Source organism: Triticum urartu, chromosome 2A (assembly GCF_056163025.1).
Source record: "Triticum urartu cultivar PI428250 chromosome 2A, HENAU_Tu73, whole genome shotgun sequence".
Classification (NCBI taxonomy): Eukaryota; Viridiplantae; Streptophyta; class Magnoliopsida; order Poales; family Poaceae; genus Triticum; species Triticum urartu.
Genome location: NC_141874.1, coordinates 294,030,566 through 294,054,163, shown reverse-complemented (window position 1 = coordinate 294,054,163; position 23,598 = coordinate 294,030,566). Strand labels below are relative to the sequence as shown.

General features: G+C 46.4%; 1 protein-coding gene across 1 annotated transcript; it reads left to right on the top strand.

Moving 5' to 3' along the window:
* The first annotated feature begins 10,579 nt into the window (after nucleotides 1–10,579).
* Nucleotides 10,580–12,762, top strand: LOC147984873 (uncharacterized). The gene is given in 1 exon segment (XM_087539815.1): nucleotides 10,580–12,762. A coding segment is annotated over 1 exon segment (1,824 nt). The 5' UTR covers nucleotides 10,580–10,625; the 3' UTR covers nucleotides 12,450–12,762.
* The last annotated feature ends 10,836 nt before the right edge of the window (nucleotides 12,763–23,598 follow it).

Sequence of the window (23,598 nt, the reverse complement as noted above, 5' to 3'; positions counted from 1 at the left end):
TGGCCTCTTCAAATCTGTTTAGCATATCTTGCACTTGTCCACTCATCATTTGCTAAAACTTATCATGAAGCTCCTTGTTCGTCAAGTTCTCCCAGTCAATCTCATCGGCTTGTGATCCTGCCATGGTTAACAGCAATAGAAACACAATATGATCCTACAGACTACTAACAAGTGGTGGTGGTGGGTGTCACAAATCCGTTAAGAAAATCTCAAATCCTTACCAGTTCTTACCTAGCAGCAGGCGGTGATCGGCAACTGCTGTAGTCAAAAGTCACAAAGTTTGGATACAACGTTTACCAGGGAGAGTCAAATGAATGACGTAGGTGTATGTGAATCTAGGAAGGCTTATAATATGGTAGCAGAAACGGTTAGCAATAATCAATTCAGAGATGCAAATTTGAATAAACGCTCAACGACGGTACTGTGCTGGTCCTAGGCTAGACCGTACTAGAGACGCGAGCCTAGAACACTAACAAAATCACGACACTTCACGTAAACAATTGCGGAGCACACTCTGAAATTTTTTTTATCTTTTTTTGTGCTCTGTAATAATTTTTTTCTCGAAAAAGTCTACAAATGATGTAAAAAATGCCTAGCCAGAATTTTCCAAACTTAGTCTTTCTTGAAACTAGAACTATTTTTCTTCTGCGGGTGGCACGTAAGTTGGGGAGTCCTACTCTGTCACGACTCGAAGTATGGCGTGATCGGGAAATTGAACACAAAGATACAAATACTGGACTCGGACCGGTGGCGGAGATGAAACCGGTGGAAACTCGGACTGCTGGTGGATATATGTTGGGCGGTGGAACACAGACTGGTGGCGAATCTATGATGGAGGTGGACTCAGATTATCATAATGGCGGTGGATATGCGGTATATGGCCGCGGTGATGACGATGGTGGTATACGGCAGCGAAGATGACGATGGTGGTATATGGCACCTGTGATGACGATGGTAGTATATGCCAGCGGTGACAATGTGTAACGCCCTCGATGCGGCTATATCTCCCACGTGTCGAAGCACGACTTAGAGGCATAACCGCATTGAAAGCAATGTCGCAAGTGAGGTAATCTTCACACAACCCATGTAATACATAAGGGAAAGAGATACATAGTTGGCTTACAATCGCCACTTCACACAATTACATGAATAAATCATTACATCATCCAGATACAATCAAGGTCCGATTATGGAACCAAAATAAAAGAAGAACCCCAAATGCGACAAAGGTCCCCGATCGACCCCAACTGGGCTCCACTACTGATCAACTAGAACGAAACAACATAAAGGGCAAGATCTTCAACGAGCTCCTCCTGAGCTTGGTTGCGTCATCTGCACGGACTCATCGGCACCTACAAGCTGGTTTTTGGAAGTATCTGTGAGCCACGGGGACTCAGCAATCTCGCACCCTCGCGATCAAGACTATTTACGCTTATGGGTAAGGTAAAAGGTATGAGGTGGAGCTGCAGCAAGCGACTAGCATATATGGTGGCTAACATACGCAAAAGAGAGCGAGAAGAGAAGGCAAAGCACGATCGATAAACTATGATCAAGAAGTGATCCTAGAACAACATACGTCAAACATAACTCCAACACCGTGTTCGCTTCCTGGACTCCACCGGAAAGAGACCATCACGGTTACACACGCAGTTGACTCATTTTAATTAAGTTAAGGTTTAAGTTATCTACAACCGGACATTAACAAATTCCCATCTGCCCATAACCGTGGGCACGGCTTTCGAAAGATCAAATCCCTGCAGGGGTGTCCCAACTTAGCCCATCACAAGCTCTCACGGTCAACGAAGGAATAGACCTCCTCCCGAGACATTCCGATCAGACTCGGTATCCTGGTACAACAAGACATCCTCGACAATGGTAAAACAAGATCAGCAAGACCACCCGATGCGCCGACATCCTGATAGGAGCTGCACATATCTCGTTCTCAGGGCAACACCGGATGAGCGCTCCGTACAACTAAAACCAGCCCTCAAGTTTCCCCGAGGTGGCGCTGCAAAGGACTCTAGTTCGGACCAACACTTAGACAAGCACTGGCCCGGGGGGGTAAAATAAAGATGACCCTCGGGATGCGCGACTCCCAAGGGAAAAAGGCTAGGTGGCAAATGGTAGAACCAAGGTTGGGCCTTGCTGGAGGAGTTTTATTCAAAGCGAACTGTGAAGGGGTTCCCATTATAACCCAACCGCGTAAGGAACGCAAAATCCGGGAACATAACACCGATATGACGGAAACTAGGGCGGCAAGAGTGGAACAAAACACCAAGCATAAGGACGAGCCTTCCACCCTTTACCAAGTATATAGATGCATTAATTAAATAAGATATAATGTGATATCCCGACAAGTAAACATGTTCCAACAAGGAACAACATATCCATGTTCCAACAAGGAACAAACTTCAACCTTCACCTGCAACTAACAACGCTATAAGAGGGGCTGAGCAAAGCGGTAACATAGCCAAACAACGGTTTGCTAGGACAAGGTGGGTTAGAGGCTTGGTTCAACAATATGGGAGGCATGAAAAGAAAGTGGTAGGTATCGCAGCATAGGCATAGCAAAAGAGCGAGCAACTAATCAAGCAAAGATAGAAGTGATTTCGAGGGTATGGTCATCTTGCCTGAAATCCCGCAAGGAAGAAGAACGATTCCATGAAGAAGACAAACGGAACGTAGACGAACGGGTCCTCACAACGTCACGTTATCGGAACCAACCCGAAGAAGCAAACACCGGAAAAGAAGCACACAACATAGTAAACAACCAACACATGAACATGGTATGATATGCAGCATGCGGTATTCGATGCATATGCATGATGTGACAAGGAATGCATTAACCTGGCCTCAACCTGGAAATCCAAGTGTGCCACTGGAAAGATGAGATGAAATCGCTTGAAAATGATATAAAGATCACCGGAATCGGAGTTACGGTTTAGAAATGGCAAGCAATTCAAATATGACCACGTTCTGCGATATACAGCAAGTAGCCAACTAAATGCAACAAGATGAACATGCTACGGCACTCAAACATGGCAACAAAATACATGGAAGGGATCCATTCAAGATGCTTAACAAAAGTCTAGCACTGAGCTATGGCCAATTCATCAATTAACAGGTTCAAACAAGCATGGAAAAATTGCATATGGTAAACAGATTTCAGACTTTGTGAAATTAACACTTGTCTGGAATTTCAGATCAGATAGCACTCTTTGGAGGATGAAAACTACATGCTACAGGACCAGAACATGGAAAAGTAAATCATGGCATGGAGCTACTCAAAGAGCTTAACAAAAGTCCCTTAGTGAGCTTGAGCCAAAAGGGATCAGAAAATACAATTGCAAGCATGTGAACATGGCAAAAACATAATCAGTTCTTAGACTTAGTGAAAACTGGAGCATGCTGAAACAGATATCAAGTAGGCATGTTAACGAGCTCGATGCACTCACTACAGAGCAAGGCATGACAATCTAAGCATACACCCAATGAGAATACACATTACAAAAGCCAGACATGGCAAGAACAATAACACGGCATGCACGGATCAAGTACAACATCGTCGGCAAAATCGCTAACAAGTAGACAATCTGCCTAGATTCACGAAATAGCAAAAGTAGAGCTCGATTGACTCAAGCTAGGGTGCTCCATAATTGCAAAAAAAGACATGGATGGATAGAGAACTACAAGATTAACAAAACATCCTTACTGATCATCCTCAAAAGAGGCACGGATCACTAGGAAACAACATGAACATATGGCATAATGAGATAAACAGCTCAAGGACTTAGTGGAATTGCTAAGTCCCTGAAATCAGCATTACCAAGTGCCTCACTTTGCAAGCTCGTGCTAGTCACCACACACATCACAAAAATACATGGATTGCACCTCTGGAAAGATGGCAAAACCCTTAACAAAACATATGTAGAGCACCAGGGCATATCATGCACACAATAATCATGACAAAAATGACAAATATCTAAATGGAGCAGCATATCTGACAATTAACTCAAGTAGCACTCTTCTAACAGAATTTCGGGCATCAAGATGAACTCAGAAAATGATGCAATGAGATGAAACGATATGCTCTCTGAGACGAACATTATGATATGCTATATGCTCAAAACGGAGCTACGGATGATGAGATATGACGTGATGAACATGGGTATATGGATCTGGGAATTTCGGGGACATAGTGGCATTATACCTCCGCGAAAAATCAACGGGCCGGATCTGGAGCTGGGCCTACTCTGGCGCGCTGCATTGGGCCAGGGAGCTGTGTCGGCCCATGCGGTAGGTGAACGGAGCCGGGGAGGGAACAGCTGGATCGGGCTCCTCCCGATCCATGGTGGCGGCGGCACTGGAAGACTCCGGCGGGGAGAGCGAGGTCCGGCGAGGCGGTAGGCCTCCGGTCGAAGGTGAGGGCGCGGCGGAGGAAGATGGCCGCGGGCGCGGTCTGCTCCGGTGGGTGAGCTCCGGCAGCGCGGGGCCGATCCCGGGCAGGGGCCGCGGTGGCGCGCTGGCTCGGCGGCCGTTTGTGCTCCGCGGGCCCGATCCGGGCCCGGCGGGCCTGGCGCGGTGGAGGAGGAGAGAGAGGACAGCGGCGCTGACGTGGCACGCCGTGGTTGGCCGCGGCAGGCGGCACGGACATGTCCGTCGGCGGAGAAGAAATGTCCGGCGGCACGCGGAGGAGGGGGTTAGGGTTTGTACCGCGAAAATTTCGGAGGGGATCAGATATATATAGGTAGAGAGAGCTAGGAGAGTCCAAATGAGGTGCGTTTTGCGGCCACGCGATCGTGATCGAATGCTCTAGATGATGGAGGAGATTTAGGTGGGTTTTGGGCCAAATTGGAAGGGTGTTGGGCTGCAACACACACGAGGCCTTTTCGGTCCCTTGGTTAACCGTTGGAGCATGAAACGAAGTCCAAATGGAACGAAACTTGACAGGCGGTCTACCGGTAGTGAAACAAGGCCGCATGACAAGTCTCGGTCCAATCCGGAAATGTTTAATCCCCACACACAAGAAGAAGGTAGAAATGACCACCGGAGGAGAACGGAGCGCCGGATTGCAAAACGGACAACGGGGAAAATGCTCGGATGCATGAGACGAACACGTATGCAAATGACATGATATGCAATGCATGGCACGCAAGCAATTACAAGGAAACAACAGCGAATAACTAGACGACACCTGGCACATCGGTCTCGGGGCGTTACAACACTCCACCACTACGAGAGGATCTCGTCCCGAGATCTAGAATGGCACCGGAGGGACAACGGAAGAGAAAAGAGGAGAGGTAAAACTAAGTTGCTTCATTGACAAACGAGTGAGACCAAAGAACCTTGAGAAGGTTACACAAATTGAAAGAAAGGAAGCAACAGCGATGAACGAAATTGAAAGCACTTCGTTAAGAAAGAGGAAAAGAAAGAACCGATTCGGGTAGCACTCTGGTTGAAAAGAGATGAAAGACTTGAAAAAAAATGAAAGAGCTTGAGTAGAGGGTACAACACTCCGGTTAAATGGATAAACCAAGAAAAGAACACGATCCTGACAAAACGAAAAGATGGGTTAAAGAGAGCAACATCACAATGCCTCCGGAATGAAAGAATAGAAGATAGGTAAATGAAATAAAAGAATGGAGAAGAAAATGCCAACTTCTGCCACAAAAGAGCTTGAAAAGGTATCCTTAGGAGTAGGGTCGAACGGAGTTTTTGGAAACACAACAACGAAAAGATAAGCTTGATATGGTCTTATGGAGGAATACAGCTCAAAATATGAGGTGACAACCTGCCACTCATGGGAAAAGAAATGGATTGATAAGAACAAGGATAGGAGAAGCTTATTTCACCGGGAGGGTAGATGAACAACTTGGATCATATATGAGCACCATTATAGCAGCAATCCTTAGGGAAGGCTTTAGGTGAAATATAACACAAGATAACTCCAATAACGAGATTGATGGATTTAAAATATCTCATTCTTGACAACATGTGAATCATGAAAACATGAACTCAAATTATCAAAATGACATAATACCACCTCCAATAATATGGAGGAAAGAATTGCACTCTGGATAGCAAGATGAAGAATGCTTGAGTTCCTCTGAAAAGAATCTCAATGAACGCTAGGAGAAGGAATTTTTTTCTTTGATGAACCATCATATATAGCCTCCATGAAGAAACTCCGGTAAGAAAAGAATAAAAGAAGGAGAAATTGAAAACACAAGGTGAATCCTTGCAATGATTTAGATGGATCTTCGTGATGATATAATGCGGAAAACATGGAACTCCGGAAAATAAAAGATAAGCATCTCGAACTGAGAATGTGATACGATAAACCACTCCGGAAAAGAAATTGAATAAACTTGATGAAACAAGAATAAGAATTACATTATGCTTATCCTTCACCAATTAAGTTGATAACAATCAATGGACTTGATATACTACTTATTCTCGTAGACAGGATTAAAATAGTTATCGATAACTTGAGAAGATCTTGAAAGACCCACCGGTAGAATAGAAACAACGAATAAATTGATAAGGAAGAGAAATCTTGAACGAACCACCGTAAGAATTGAAAATGAATGAAGGAGAAAAATAAAGAAGCACCGGGAAGAATTAGAGAGCAAATGAAGATACTTGAGGGGAATTTACATAAAAGAGAACGAAGAGATCACGAGCCGATTAAAGATCACTTGAGTGAAACACCGGTAAAATTGGAGAATGATAGCTGAAAGCTGAGAATGAATAATCCCAAAATGATGGCCTCCGGATAATCAAACTGAAAAGAATCTTGAATAGCTCCGGATAGGTGAAAAGAATTCTCACGATCAAGACAATTACGAGAGGATGGCAACAAGCTAGAATCACGAATCTTGAAGAGAAAAGAGCAAGATTAAAGAGAAACTCTTCTTCGGTCTTCAACATCCAAGAATGACGACGAGTACACCACCAAGAATTATTGAGGCACACCGGATTGAAGAATGGAAAAGTTGAGCCAATGATGAAAAGAATTAGAAAGATCTTGGACAAGGGCATTTGACTGATGATAAATCATTCTTACGTCAAACTTCGAAAAGAATTTGAGAGTAACGCAGGGAAAAGAGAAGAGTCAGGTAAGATCCTGGGAAAGGACCTGTGGGTTAGGGCCCACTCAAAAGAAACACCGTTGAAATGATTTAAAGAGAGAGATTGCACCGGTTGAGTTACATGGCTTGAATGAGATAATAATCTCGAAATAGGTTGAGTGGATCTTGGATGACAAGACGAGCCTTCTGAGATATCTTCAGCACTCCGGAACAATAGAATAACGAGCGGTGAAAGATTATGAGGTGCACCGGTATGAGAAAGTATTTGAAATACAGAGAAGAATATGGTCGACACCGAGAGCTTGAATAGAATCCACCGGAGAAGAAAACGAGTGAAAAGTGACGAACTTGAAGCTCCGTTAGAATCTTCATGAGAATCACTGGATAAGGACATTGATAGAAAAGAATGGAGAGACTTCACATCAATAAGATGGATACTCGATTAAGAAATCTGAGTCCTTAAAGAAAAATAAGGGAGGGAGGGCGGGAAAAACAAAGGTAGCTTGGGACAGATAAAATGAGCACCGTTGATAAGAACTGATAATTGATCTTGCGGATGTTGAAATGATCGGATCCACTTGAAGAGAAAACACACCGGTTGAAAAAGAATTAACATGACAATCTCGATTGTCACGAAGGATTTGTACTCACATAGGAGTATGAGAACACCACTTAGGAAAGGTATGGAATCAACATTTGACATTGAAGCAACTCAAATACCACAACTCAAAAAAAACAAAGGATTGGCTTGCGGAATAAGCCAGAACAAACATATGATAGAGATTTTGTCCGAAGTTTTCGTGGTGGGGCCTACACGGGCTCGATCGTACAACACCATCACGAACAAGGCAGTGCACATGACATACGAAGCGTCCCCGAGTCGGCATAGCCAAGGACTCTTTAAGAAACAACGAGACCACTGTAAAACCAACTGTGAATAGGCGGACCACTAGACGTCGAACCCCAATTTCATACCATACCTCTGTCGGAAAGATATCCTAAGAGCTACTTGAATTCCCACCTATGAAACTCCCGAACCTTTCTAGTTATGCAATCAGGTGTTGGGGATACAGGGGAAGCATAATATCTCACCCAAAACTAGCAAATCCTACATCCAGCTGTATCCATCCTTCAACACATAACCAAGAAACCTTCGGAAATCAACTACCTCAACCTTTGAAAAGCATCCGTTATACGAGTTATGGCGATACTCCCGAACTCCCGCCCCAGTACTGGGTGGCGTCGAGGTTATCTCACCAACGAACTGCATAAAAGAGATTTTCGATGTCGCCGTACTAGACTCAGGTATTCCAGAACTGCAACGATAAAATTATGACGACAACACCTCAGAGCTCAACTCCCCGGGACACTCCCACAAAACCCCTGATAGGAGGCACCAAGACAATGTTCTCGTCATAAAACCATCGGAACGATTCCAAGATACCCGCGTGATCCTAAATTTTTTTTAGTGAAATTTGAGAAGAGAAGAGTCAAAACTCTACGTCAGGATTCCTTACCAGAGCGATGAGGAGACTGGGAAGTAAAAAGAATTCCTAAACTCTCCGATATATAATTCCTAAATGACTCAAAACATTTTTCTAGACACAACTCGGCTGCTAAAAACGATCAAGCAATGGGGCTCCTAAGGTCGGGGAAGGCTCTGATACCAACTTGTAACACCCTCGATGCGGCTATATCTCCCACATGTCGAAGCACGACTTAGAGGCATAACCGCATTGAAAGCAATGTCGCAAGTGAGGTAATCTTCACACAACCCATGTAATACATAAGGGAAAGAGATACATAGTTGGCTTACAATCGCCACTTCACACAATTACATGAATAAATCATTACATCATCCAGATACAATCAAGGACCGATTATGGAACCAAAATAAAAGAAGAACCCCAAATGCGACAAAGGTCCCCGATGGACCCCAACTGGGCTCCACTACTGATCAACTAGAACGAAACAACACAAAGGGCAAGATCTTCAACGAGCTCCTCCTGAGCTTGGTTGCGTCATCTGCACGGACTCATCGGCACCTGCAAGCTGGTTTTTGGAAGTATCTGTGAACCACGGGGACTCAGCAATCTCACACCCTCGCGATCAAGACTATTTACGCTTATGGGTAAGGTAAAAGGTATGAGGTGGAGGTGCAGCAAGCGACTAGCATATATGGTGGCTAACATACGCAAAAGAGAGCGAGAAGAGAAAGCAAAGCACGATCAATAAACTATGATCAAGAAGTGATCCTAGAACAACCTACGTCAAACATAACTCCAACACCGTGTTCGCTTCCCCGACTCCGCCGGAAAGAGACCATCACGGTTACACACGCAGTTGACTCATTTTAATTAAGTTAAGGTTCAAGTTATCTACAACCGGACATTAACAAATTCCCATCTGCCCATAACCGCGGGCACGGCTTTCGAAAGTTCAAATCCCTGCAGGGGTGTCCCAACTTAGCCCATCACAAGCTCTCACAGTCAACGAAGGAATAGAAATCCTCCCGAGACATTCCGATCAGACTCGGTATCCCGGTACAACAAGACATCCTCGACAATGGTAAAACAAGACCAGAAAGACCGCCCGATGCGCCGACATCCTGATAGGAGCTGCACATATCTCGTTCTCAGGGCAACACCGGATGAGCGCTCCGTACAACTAAAACCAGCTCTCAAGTTTCCCCGAGGTGGCGCTGCAAAGGACTCTAGTTCGGACCAACACTTCGACAAGCACTGGCCCAGGGTGGGGTTAAAGTAAAGATGACCCTCGGGATGCGCGACTCCCAAGGGAAAAAGGCTAGGTGGCAAATGGTAAAACCAAGGTTGGGCCTTGCTAGAGGAGTTTTATTCAAAGCGAACTGTCAAGGGGTTCCTATTATAACCCAACCGCGTAAGGAACGCAAAATCCGGGAACATAACACCGATATGACGGAAACTAGGGCGGCAAGAGTGGAATAAAACACCAGGCATAAGGCCGAGCCTTCCACCCTTTACCAAGTATATAGATGCATTAATTAAATAAGATATAATGTGATATCCCGAGAAGTAAACATGTTCCAACAAGGAACAACATCTCCATGTTCCAACAAGGAACAAACTTCAAACTTCACCTACAACTAACAGCGCTATAAGAGGGGCTGAGCAAAGCTGTAATGTTATGGCCGGCTGGCTTAGGCCCGCAAGTTATCTTAGTTTTTATTTTCAGATTAGGCAAGTTATCTTAGGCAAGTTATCTTAGGTTGATTCTTCTACAAGTTATCTAGGATATAAATATAGGTTGTAAGACTCTTTTTGAAGGCAAGCAATAAGAAGAATATTATCTCCTATTGCCCGGCTCCCTGAGGAGCCAGAACCCTAGCCGCCAACAGCCCTAGCCGCCGCCCTTCTCCTAGCCGCGACGGCGCCCTGCCGCTGGCGCGCCCGATCCTCGCCACATCTCCCTCCATCCTTCCCTTACCACCTACGCCCTAGACGTGGTAGAGTACTTGATCCTACCAATTTGGTATCAGGTAACCGGGTTTCGACCATGTCTCCGCCAATTCCACCGCCACCACCACCGCTGCCCGCCAACTCCTCCACCACCGCCGCCTCTGCGCCGGGCGTCACGGCCTCGCTCTCGGCGGGCACCACTGCGTCACTCTCAGCGCCGGTCCTAACGGCACCCGGCACCACGCCGGGCCAAGGGCAGGCACAGGCCCCCGTCCAACACTCGCCGCCGCCATCACCTCCCCCGCAGCCGCAACAGTTCACGCCGGAGGCCATGGCGGGCGTCCTCAATGACCTCGTCACCGCAGTTCAAGGGATCCGCCTCTACCTGGGAGGTCCGTACGGGCCGCCCCCACCACTCCAGCCAGCCATGGCCGCCGGTCAGCAGGCGCTTCCATGGTACTCGGCACCGGGGGCCATCACCGGACTCCATCCAGCCATGGCCGCGGGTTAGCATGCGCTTCCGTGATACTCGGCACCGGGGGCCGTCACCGGAGGCTACCCGGCGCTCCCCGCCCCAGCGGCCGCACCGCCGTCTTGGGCGCAGTGGCCGCCGCAGATCGCGCCGGCAGCCCCGCCACTTCTCACCAGCACGGGGCCGCAGTGGCCCACCTGGACCGCGCCGGCCGCGGCGTCCTCCGTCGTGCCCTTCCTTCCAGCGGACTCGGAGCAGGGTCCTCCACCGGCCCCGCCCAGCCCTAACCTGGGCACCGGCGCCTCGGAGCAGGGCCAGACCCAGCAGCTTCTTCCGGCGTCACCGCCGGCCCCCACGCCGCAGGCGCCGGGGCAGCTCCACCAGGCGCCGCCGCCATCGACAGTACCACCACCCGCGCCTAGGGCTACGGGTCGGCCCCTGCACCAAGTGCAGTTTCCACCGTCACCATCGCCGATCCCCGCTTGGGCGACCGGCTCGTCTTCAGGGCCGGTCTACTCCACGGCGCCGGAACACCCGACGCCCTCCCTGCGGTTTGAGCACCCCTCCAGCTCGGCGAACTACGCCCCGGCGCTTCCCGACCCAGCATACGCGCCGGCGGCAACTACGGCCGCCCCCGGGCACGGCGGGCCGACACACCGTCGCTTCGCCAAACTGGACTTCGCCACCTACGAGGGCACGGAGGACCCCCTCAACTGGCTCAACCAGTGCGAGCAGTTCTTTCGAGGGCAGCGGACGCTCGCTTCGGATCGCACCTGGCTCGCGTCCTATCATCTTCGAGGCGCAGCACAGACCTGGTACTACGCCCTCGAGCAGGACGAGGGCGGCATGCCACCATGGGAGCGCTTCCGGGAGCTCTGTCTCCTCCGGTTCGGGCCTCCTATCCGCGGGAGCCAACTGGCGGCCCTCGGCCGCTTACCTTTCACATCCACGGTGCAGGACTACGCCGACCGCTTCCAGGCCCTGGCGTGCCACGCGCCGGGCGTCTCCACCACTCAGCGAGCCGAGTTATTTGTGGGCGGTCTACCGGACCATATCTGCATGGACGTGGAGCTTCGGGGACCCCAGGATCTCCAGTCGGCCATGTATTACGCCCGCGCGTTCGAGTGCCGCGCGGTGGCCATCCAGCAGGAATCACCGTCCCAGACTACTGGGTCGCTACCTGGACCGGATTCCACGCAGGGTCGGCCTATGCAGGCTTCTGCGGCACCCCTCGCCGCGACCGCGGGGCGCCCGTTCCGCCGGCTCACCCCAGCTGAGATACTCGAGCGTTGCCGCCAAGGGTTGTGCTTCAACTGTGACGAACCCTACAAGCCCGGCCACGCCTGCCCGCGACTCTTCTACCTGGAGGTGGCAGACTACATTCCGGAGGACGTCATCGCCGCTGACCTGGCCGCCCCAGATGTCGAGAAGGTGTTTGGCGCTGGTTGATTACCTCGAAGAGTTCAAGCAAGCGCTTCCCCACCTTGCAGCTCGAGGACGAGCTGTTTGTGTAGGCGGGGAGAAGTGTTATGGCCGGCCGGCTTAGGCCCGCAAGTTATCTTAGTTTTTATTTTCAGATTAGGCAAGTTATCTTAGGCAAGTTATCTTAGGTTGATTCTTCTACAAGTTATCTAGGATATAAATATAGGTTGTAAGACTCTTTTTGAAGGCAAGCAATAAGAAGAATATTATCTCCTATTGCCCGGCTCCCTGAGGAGCCGGAACCCTAGCCGCCAACAGCCCTAGCCGCCGCCCTTCTCCTAGCCGCAACCGCGCCCTGCCGCCGGCGCGCCCGATCCTCGCCACGTCTCCCTGCATCCTTCCCTTACCACCTATGCCCTAGACCTGGTAGAGTACTTGATCCTACCAGGTAACATAGCCAAACAACGGTTTGCTAGGACAAGGTGGGTTAGAGGCTTGGTTCAACAATATGGGAGGCATGAAAAGCAAGTGGTAGGTATCGCAGCATAGGCATAGGAAAAGAGCGAGCAACTAATCAAGCAAAGATAGAAGTGATTTCGAGGGTATGGTCATCTTGCGTCAAATCCCGCAAGGAAGAAGAACGAGTCCATGAAGAAGACAAACGGAACGTAGACGAACGGGTCTTCAGAATGTGAAGTTATCGGAACCAACCCGAAGAAGCAAACACCAGAAAAGAAGCACACAACATAGTAAACAACCAACACATGAACATGGTATGATATGCGGGATGCGGTATGCGATGCATATGCATGATGTGACAAGGAATGCATGAACCTGGCCTCAACATGGAAATCCAAGTGTGCCACTGGAAAGATGAGATGAAATCGCTTGAAAACGATATAAAGATCACCAGAATCGGAGTTACGGTTTGGAAATGGCAAGCAATTCAAATATGACCACGTTCTGCGATATACAACAAGTAGCCAACTAAATGCAACAAGATGAACATGCTACAGCACTCAAACATGGCAGAAAAATACATGGTAGGGATCCATTCAAGATGCTTAACAAAAGTCTAGCACTGAGCTATGGCCAATTCATCAATTAACAGGTTCAAACAAGCATGGCAAAAATGCATATGGTAAACAGATTTCAGACTTAGTGAAATTAACACTTGTCTGGAATTTCAGATCAGATAGCACTCTTGGGAGCATGAAAACTACATGCTACAAGACCTGAACATGGCAACGTAAAGCATGGCATGGAGCTACTCAAAGAGATTAACAAAAGTCCCTTAGTGACCTTGAGACAAAAGGGATCAGAAAATACAATTGCAAGCATGTGAACATGGCAAAAACATAATCAGTTCTCAGACTTTGTGAAAACTGGAGCATGCTGAAGGAGATATCAAGTAGGCATGTTAGCGAGCTCGATGCACTCACTAAAGAGCAAGGAATGACAATATAAGCATACACCCAACGAGAATACACATTACACAAGCTAGACATGGCAAGAACAATAACATGGCATGCACGGATCAACTACAACATCCTCGGCAAAATTGCTAACAAGTAGACAATCTGCCCAGATTCATGAAATAGCAAAAGTAGAGCTCGATTGACTCAATCTAGGTTGCTCCATAATTGCAAACAAAGAAATGGATGGATAGAGCACTACAAGATTAACAAAACATCCTCAAAAGAGGCACGGATCACTAGGAAACACCATGAACATATGGCATAATGAGATAAACAGCTCAAGGACTTAGTGGAATTGCTAAGTCCCTGAAATCAGCATTACCAAGTGCCTCACTTTGCAAGCTCGTGCTAGTCACCACACACATCACAAAAATACATGGGTTGCACCTATGGAAATATGGCAAAACCCTTAACAAAACATATGTACAGCACCAGGGCATATCATGCACACAATAATCATGACAAAAATGACAAATATCTAAATGGAGCAGCAAATCTGACAATTAACTCAAGTAGCACTCTTCTAACAGCATTTCGGGCATCAAGATGAACTCAAAAGAAAATGTTGCAATAAGATGAAATGATATGCTCTCTGAGGCGAACATTTTGATGAGATAGGACATGATGAACATGGGTATATGGATCTGGGAATTTTGGGGACTTGGTGGCATTATACCTCCGTGAAAAATCAACGGGCCGGATCTGGAGCTGGGCCTACTCTGGCGTGCTACGTTGGGCCAGGGAGCTGGGTCGGCCCATGCGGGATGTCAATGGAGCCGGGGAGGGAACGGCTGGATCGGGCTCCTCCCGATCCATGGTGGCGTTGGCGCTGGAAGACTCCGGCGGGGAGAGCGAGGTCCGGCGAGGCGGCAGGCCTCCGGTCGGAGGTGAGGGCGCGGCGGAGGAAGATGGCCGCGGGCGCGGTCTGCTCCGGTGGGTGAGCTCCGACAGCGCGTGGCGGATCCCGGGCAGGGGCCGCGGTGGCGCCCGGGCTCGGCGGCGATGGTCGGCGCCGGCAACGAGGCTCAGAGGTGGCGGGGCGACGACTCCAAGGCTGCGGGGTCGCGGGATCTCATCCACAGGTGGCGGCGGCGGCCGTTTGGGCTCCGCGGGCTCGATTCGGGCCCGGCGGGCCTGGCGTGGTGGAGGAGGAGAGAGAGGACGGCGGCGCTCACGTGGCACGCCGTGGTTGGCCGCGGCGGGTGGCGCGGACATGTCCGTCGGCGGAGAAGAAATGTCCGGCGGCACGCGGAGGAGGGGGTTAGGGTTTGTACCTGAAAATTTCGGAGGGGATCAGATATATATAGGTAGAGAGAGCTAGGAGAGTCCAAATGAGGTGCGATTTGCGGCCACGCGATCGTGATCGAACGCTCTAGATGATGGAGGAGGTTTAGGTGGGTTTTGGGCCAAATTGGAAGGGTGTTGGGCTGCAACACACACGAGGCCTTTTCGGTCCCTCGGTTAACCGTTGGAGCATCAAACGAAGTCCAAATGGAACGAAACTTGACAGGCGGTCTACCGGTAGTGAACCAAGGCCGCATGACAAGTCTCGGTCCAATCCGGAAATGTTTAATCCCCACACACGAGAAGAAGGTAGAAATGACCACCGGAGGAGAACGGAGCGCCGGATTGCAAAACGGACAACGGGGAAAATGCTCGGATGCATGAGACGAACACGTATGCAAATGAAATGCTCATGATGACATGATATGCAATGCATGACATGCAAGCAATGACAAGGCAACAACAGTGAATAACTGGACGACACCTGGCACATCGGTCTCGGGGCGTTACACGATGCTGGTGGTATATGGCAGCGGTGATGATGATGATGTGGCGGCGGAGTGACAACTTGTGAACAGAACTCGAAACTCTAAAGGACTAGAACTAACACCAGCAACTAGACACGACGATGCAACCGCAAATTCAACAATGCAAAACCCTAAAAATATTATGCAAAGGCTTAGATTGGTTCAGATATGATGAACTAACCCTGATTTTTTTGGCTTTTTTCATGGACAGTAGGTATGAAGAACAGACTTGACCTAAACTACGAAAAATTGTAAAATCTCAACGAGCAACCTGGAAATCTGATACCACTTGATAGAGGTGAAGATGTCCCGATGTTTCGATCAGATGGTGGCTATCATTTTCTGTGGGAGTCGACCTTGACGATCCGACTACGAACGTGCGAGACGTCGTGCCTTAGCAATCGCTAAACCCACTTTCGAGGGGTTATTGACCACGCCAGAGCACTATCAAGCTGACCACGAGGGTCTGTTTCTTGTGAGCGAATGAAGAAGAAGGAAGAAACTAAGATTGCAATCTGGATATTGAGAATATAAGAGGAAAACTTTATTAATGAAGGTGGGATTCTATGACGCCTTTGTCTGGTCGTTGAACACAAACGAAGTACGCAAAGTTGCAACTATGGAGAACTTTTAACCTAAACAAAACCCAAAGTCTAAACAATGCCCTAAGGGCTATATATATGGAGGAGAGAGGGGGAATTTCGTGGCCCTTGGAGGAGGGGTCCGAAACCAACCCTAACTCTTGTTTCCCCACACATACAGACTCTGAGAACAGCCTATAATCAAGTATTTCGAAATTACATGGGCCTGGCCCAAAAATAAGGTCATGCAGCACCTAGAATAGCCTCTGGACGAAATTTATTAAGTGGCATCTTGTATATTTCGTCCAAGGCTTCATGCACTCATTATGGTGGATTCAAAGCACTGGAATCATCACTTGTAACTCTGTTCTTGTTCCCCTTGCGCATGCCATCATCTCCATGACTTGCTCCAAGGTTCCTCTTTCCTGTCCAAGCTAGGCCCTTCATTTGTAAGCAAAACAAATGTATCCAATGTAGGCAGCATCATATTCTCATGAACATTAGAATCCTTACCAAGAAACGAAAGTACCTGGTAATTCAATTGGCGTGTGCGAGCTCTAGTAATTGGTCCAGTATGTATAGCAGCAGGGGTTGTGGGTGTAACAATGGTATTGATGTCCTCATCATTAGTCCTTTTCAGGTATTTCAGGATGTTCTTGACCACTGTCTAGTGATCCACTCCTGGATTACTTTGGTACCTCCCTGCTAAACTTATAGCAAGGCACACATCAGGTCTGCTACACAACATTGCATACGTGATAGAACCTATGGTTGAGGCATAGGGAATGACTTTCATTTTCTCTCTATGTTCTGCAGTGGTCTGGCATTGAGTCTGACTCAACTTCACACCTTGTAGTACAGGCAAGAAACTTTCTTAGATGGATCCATTTCAAACTTCTTCAAAACTTTATCAAGGTATTTGCTTTGTGAAAGTCCAATTAAGCATCTTGATCTATCTCTATGTATACATCTTAATGCCCAATATATAAGCATCTTCATCGAGGTCTTTCATTGATAAATTCTTATTCAAGTATACTTTTATGCTATCCAGACAGTCTGTGTTATTTCCAATCAACAATATGTCATCCACATATAATATTAGAAATGCAACAGAGCTCCCACTCACTTTCTTGTAAATACAGGCTTCTCCAAAAGTCTGTATAAAACCATATGCTTTGATCACAATATCAAAGCGTATATTCCAACTACGAGAGGCTTGCACCAGTCCATAAACATATCGCTGCAGCTTGAACACTTTGTTAGCACCTTTAGGATTGACAAAACCTTCTGGATGCATCATATACAACTCTTCTTTAAGATATCCATTAAGGAATGTAGTTTTGACATACATTTGCCAAATTTCATAATCATAAAGTGCGGCAATTGCTAACATGATTCAGACTGACTTAAGCATCGCCACGGGTAAGAAGGTCTCATCGCTGTCAAGTCCTTGAACTAGTCGAAGACCTTCCGCAAAAAGTCGAGCTTTGTACAGAGTAACATTACCGTTAGCGTTAGTCTTCTTCTTGAAGATCCATTTATTCTCTATGGCTTGACAATTATCGGGCAATTCAACCAAATTCCACACTTTGTTCTCATACATGGATCCCATCTCAGATTTCATGGCCTCAAGCCATTTTGTGGAATCTGGGCTCATCATCGCTTCCTCATATAAAGTTCTTAGGTTCGTCATAGTCAAGTAACATAACCTCAAGAACAGGATTACCATACCACTCTTGTGCGGACCGTACTCTGGTTGACCTACTAGGTTCGGTAGTAACTTGATCTGAAGTTGCATGACCATCATCATTAGCTTCCTCACTAATTGGTGTAGGAATCATAGGAACTGATTTCTGTGATGAACTACTTTCCAATTCGGGAGATGGTACAATTACCTCATCAAGTTCTACTTTCCTCCCACTCACTTCTTTTGAGAGAAACTCCTTCTCTAGAAAGGATCCATTCTTAGCAACAAATATATTGCCTTCGAATATGTGATAGAAGGTGTACCCAACAGTCTCCTTTGGGTATCCTATGAAGACACATTTCTCTGATTTGGGTTCGAGCTTACCAAGTTGAAGCTTTTTCACATATACATCGCAACCCCAAACTTTAAGAAACGACAGCTTAGGTTTCTTGCTAAACCACGGTTCATATGGTGTCATCTCAATGGATTTAGATTGTGCCCTCTTTAACCTGAATGCAGCCGTCTCTAGAGCATAACCCCAAAACAATAGTGGTAAATCGGTAAGAGACATCATAGATGGCACCATATCTAATAAAGTACGGTTACGATGTTCGGACACACCATTTCGCTGTGGTATTCCAGGTGGCGTGAGTTGTGAAACTATTCCACATTGTTTCAAATGAAGACCAAACTCATAACTCAAATATTCATCTGCATGATGAGATTGTGGAAACTTTATTTTCTTGTTCTGATGATTTTCCACTTCACTCTGAAATTCTTTGAACTTTTCAAATATTTCAGACATATGTTTCATTAAGTAGATATACCCATATCTGCTCAAATCATTTGTGAAGGTTAGAAAATAACGATACCCGCCACGAGCCTCAACACTCATCAGACTGCATACATCAGTATGTATTATTTCCAACAAGTCAGTTGCTTGCTCCATTGTTCCAGAGAATGGAGTCTTAGTCATCTTGACCATGAGGCATGGTTCGTAAGCATCAAGTGATTCATAATCATGTGATTCCAAAAGCCCATCAGCATGGAGTTTCTTCATGCGCTTTACACCAATATGACTTAAATGGCAGTGCCACAAATAAGTTGCACTATCATTATTAACTTTGCATCTTTTGGCTTCAATATTATGAATATGTGTATCACTACAATCGAGATTCAACATAAATAGACCACTCGTCAAGGATGCATGACCATAAAAAATATTACTCATATAAATAGAACAACCATTATTCTTTGATTTAAATGAATAACCGTCTCGCATCAAACAAGATCCAGATATAATGTTCATGCTCAAAGCTGGCACCAAATAATAATTATTTAGGTCTAAAACTAATCCCGGTGGTAGATGTAGAGGTGCGTGCCGATGATAATCACATCGACTTTGGAACCATTTCCCACGTGCATTGTCAGCTCGTCCTTAGCCAATCTTCGTTTAATCCGTAACCCCCTCGTTTCGAGTTGCAAATGTGAGCAACAGAACCAATATCAAATACACAGGCGCTACTATGACCATTAGTAAGCTACACATCAATAACATGTATATCAAATATACCTTTCACATTGCCATCCTTGTTATCCACCAAATACTCGGGGAAGTTCCGCTTCCAGTGACCAGTCCCTTTGAATTAGAAGCACTTAGTCTCAGGCTTAGGTCCAGACTTGGGCTTCTTCCCTTGAGCAGCAACTGGCTTGCTGTTCTTGTTGAAGTTTCCCTTCTTCCCTTTGACCTTTTTCTTGAAACTAGTGGTCTTGTTAACCATCAACACTTGACGCTCCTTCTTGATTTATACCTCCGCAGTCTTTAGCATCGCGAAGAGCTCGAGAATTATCTTTTCCATCCTTTCCATATTATAGTTCATCATGAAGCCTTTTTAGCTTGGCGGCAGTGATTGAAGAACTTTGTCAATGACACTATCATCAGTAAGATTAACTCCCAGCTGAGTCAAGTGCTTATGGTACCCAGACATTCTGAGTAAGTGTTCACTAATAGAACTATTCTCCTCCATCTTGCAGCTATTGAACTTGTTGGAGACTTCATATCTCTCAACTCGGGCATTTGCTTGAAATATTAACTTCAACTCCTGGAATAGCTCATATGCTCCCGATTCTAAGCGGTAAAGCATGGCCCAGTGAACTATCGAGCACTGTTCAAGATATCTTCCGATATTCCGATAAATCGGCCGATTTATCTCTTATCGGTGTCTAACCGATAAGATAAATCGGTCGATAAATCAGCCGATATGGCGATAAATCGGATGATATGCCGAAAAATGGCCGATTTACCCCTTATCATGGGTCGAGTGATAAGTTCCCGGGAAGCGATGTCCCCAACATTACTATCGAGTAGTCATCAGCTTTTCTCTGCCAGTCGTTCATAACGTCCGGAGTTGCTCCTGCAGCGGGTCTTGCACCTAGCGGTGCTTCCAGGACGTAATTCTTCTGTGCAGTAATGAGGATAATCCTCAAGTTACGAACCTAGTCCATTTAGTTGCTACCATCATCGTTTAACTTAGTTTTATCTAGGAATGCATTAATATCTACAACAACATAGATATGCAAAAAACTATCAAGTACAAAGTTCATGATAAATTAAATTTCAATTAATCATATTACTTAAGAAATACCACTTAGATAGACATCCCTCTAGTCATCTAAATGATCACATGATCCATATCAACTAAACCATGTCTTATCATCATGTGAGATGGAGTAGTTTTCAATGGTGAACGTCACTATGTTGATCGTATCAACTATATGATTCACCTTCGACCTTTTGGTCTCAGTGTTCTGAGGCCATATCTGCATATGCTAGGCTCGTCAAGTTTAACCTAAGCATCCTGCACGTGCAAAATTGGCTTGCACCCGTTGTATGTGAACGTAGAGCTTATCACACCCGATCATCCCGTGGTGTCTCGGCATGACGAACTATAGTAACGGTGCGTACTCAGGGAGAACACTTCTACCTTGAAATTTAGTGAGGGATCATCTTATAATGCTACCGCCGTACTAAGCAAAATAAGATGCATAAAGGATAAACATCACATGCAATCAAAATATGTGACATGATATGGCCATCATCATCTTGTGCCTTTGATCTCCATCTCCAAAGCACCGTCATGATCTCCATCGTCACGGGCTTGACACCTTGATCTCCATCGTAGCGTCGTTGTCATCTCACCAATTATTGCTTCTACGACTATCGCTACCGCTTAGTGATAAAAGTAAAGCAATTACATGGCGATTGCATTTCATAGAATAAAGCCACAACCATAAGGCTCGTACCAGTTGCCGATAACTTCTACAAAACAAGATCATGTCAAACAATAATTTATATCTCATCACGTCTTGACCATATCACATCACAACATGCCCTGCAAAAACAAGTTAGATGTCCTCTACTTTGTTGTTGCAAGTTTTACATGGTTGCTACGGGCTTCTAGCAAGAACCGTTCTTACCTACGCATCAAAACCACAATGATTTTTTGTCAAGTGTGTTGTTTTAACCTTTAACAAGGACCGGCCGTAGTCAAACTTGATTCAACTAAAGTTGGACAAACAGACACCCGCCAACCACCTTTATGCAAAGCACATTGGTAGAACCAGTCTCATGAACGCGGTCATGTAATGTTGGTCTGGGCCGCTTCATCGAACAATACTTCCGAATCAAAGTAAGAGGTTGGTGGTAAGCAATATGACTATTATCGCCCACAACTCTTTGTGTTCTACTCATCCATATCATCTATGCATAGACCTAGCTCGGATGCCACTATTGGGGAACGTAGCATGCAATTTCAAAAAATTTCCTACGATCATGCAAGATCTATCTTGAAGATGCATAGCAACGAGACGGGGAGAGTGTGTCCATGTACCCTCCTAGACCGAAAACGGAAGCGTTAGGTTAACGCGGTAGATGTAGTCGAATGTCTCCACGATCCAACCGACCCAAGTACCGAATGTATGGCACCTCCGTGTTTAGCACACGTTCAGCTCGATGACATACCTCAAACTCTTGATCTAGTAGAGGGTCACGAGAGAGTTTCATCAGCACGACGGCGTGGCGACGTTGATGGTGATGTGATCCGCGCAGGGCTTCGCCTAAGCACTACGACGCCATGACCGGAGGAGTAAACTATGGAGGCGGGCACCGCACATGGCTAAGAAACAACTGTTGTGTCTTTGGGGTGCCCCCTGGCCACGTATATAAAGGAGGGGGAGGAGGAGGCCGACCCAAGGGGGGTGCGCCAAGTGGGGGGGTCCTACTAGGACTCCGTTCCTAGTAGGATTCGGCCCCCCTCCTTCCTTCCATCGGAGAGGGGAAAGGGGAAAGGGGGTAGAGGGAGAAGGAAAGGGTGGCTGCGCCCCGCACCCCTTGTTCAATTTGGACTGGGCTTGGGGGAGGGGGCCACCTCCTGTGGCAGCCTCCCTCTCACCTCTCTAGCCCAATAGGCTCATGAACTTTCCCGGGGGGTTCCTGTAACCTCCCGGTACTCCGAAAAATCACCGATCTTCTTCGGAACCATTCTGGTGTCCGTATATAACCTTCAAATATATCAATCTTCACCTCGTCATGTCCATGATCTCATCCAGGACTCCATACAAACTTCGGTCACCAAAACACATGACTCATAATACAAATCGTCACTGAACGTTAAGCGTTCGGAACCTACGGGTTCGAGAACTATGTAGACATGACTGAGACACATCTCCGATCAATAACCAATAGCGGAATGTGGATGCTCATATTGGCACCTACATATTCTACGTCATAACAACATACGTCATTCCCTTTGTCATCGGTATGTCAATTGTCCGAGATTCGATTGTCGGTATCATCATACCTAGTTCAATCACGTTACTAGCAAGTCTCTTTACTCATTCTGTAATGCATCATCCTGCAACTAACTCATTATTCACATTGCTTGAAAGGCTTATAGTGATGTGCATTACTGAGGGGGCCCAGAGATACATGTCCGATACATGGAGTGAAAAATCCTAATCTCGTTGTATGCCAACTCAACAAACACCTTCGGAGACACATGTAGAGCATCTTTATAATCACCCAGTTATGTTGTGACATTTGATAGCACACAAGGTGTTCCTTTGGTATTGGGGAGTTGCATAATCTCATAGTCAGAGGAATATGTATAAGTCATGAATTAAGCAATAGCAATAAAACTAAACGATCATTATGCTAAGCTAAAAGATGGGTCTTGTTCATCACATCATTCTCTAATGATGTGATCCCGTTCATTTAATGACAACACATGTTCATGGTTAGGAAACATAACCATCTTTGATTAACAATCTTGTCAAGTAGAGGGATGCTAAGGACACTATGTTGGTCTATGTATTCACACATGTACTAAGTTTCCGATTAAGACAATTTTAGCATGAATAATAAACATTTATCATGATATAAGGAAATATAATTAACAACTTTATTATTGCCTCTAGGGGATATTTCCTTCAGATAAAAGTATTGTTGGTGGGTTCAACAACAATTCATCCAAGTTTCCATATAGATGGAATTCCACAATAAAGTGAGCACGGTGATAGCATTGGTTAGACCAAAAGAATATAATGACGTGTGCTCAAGGA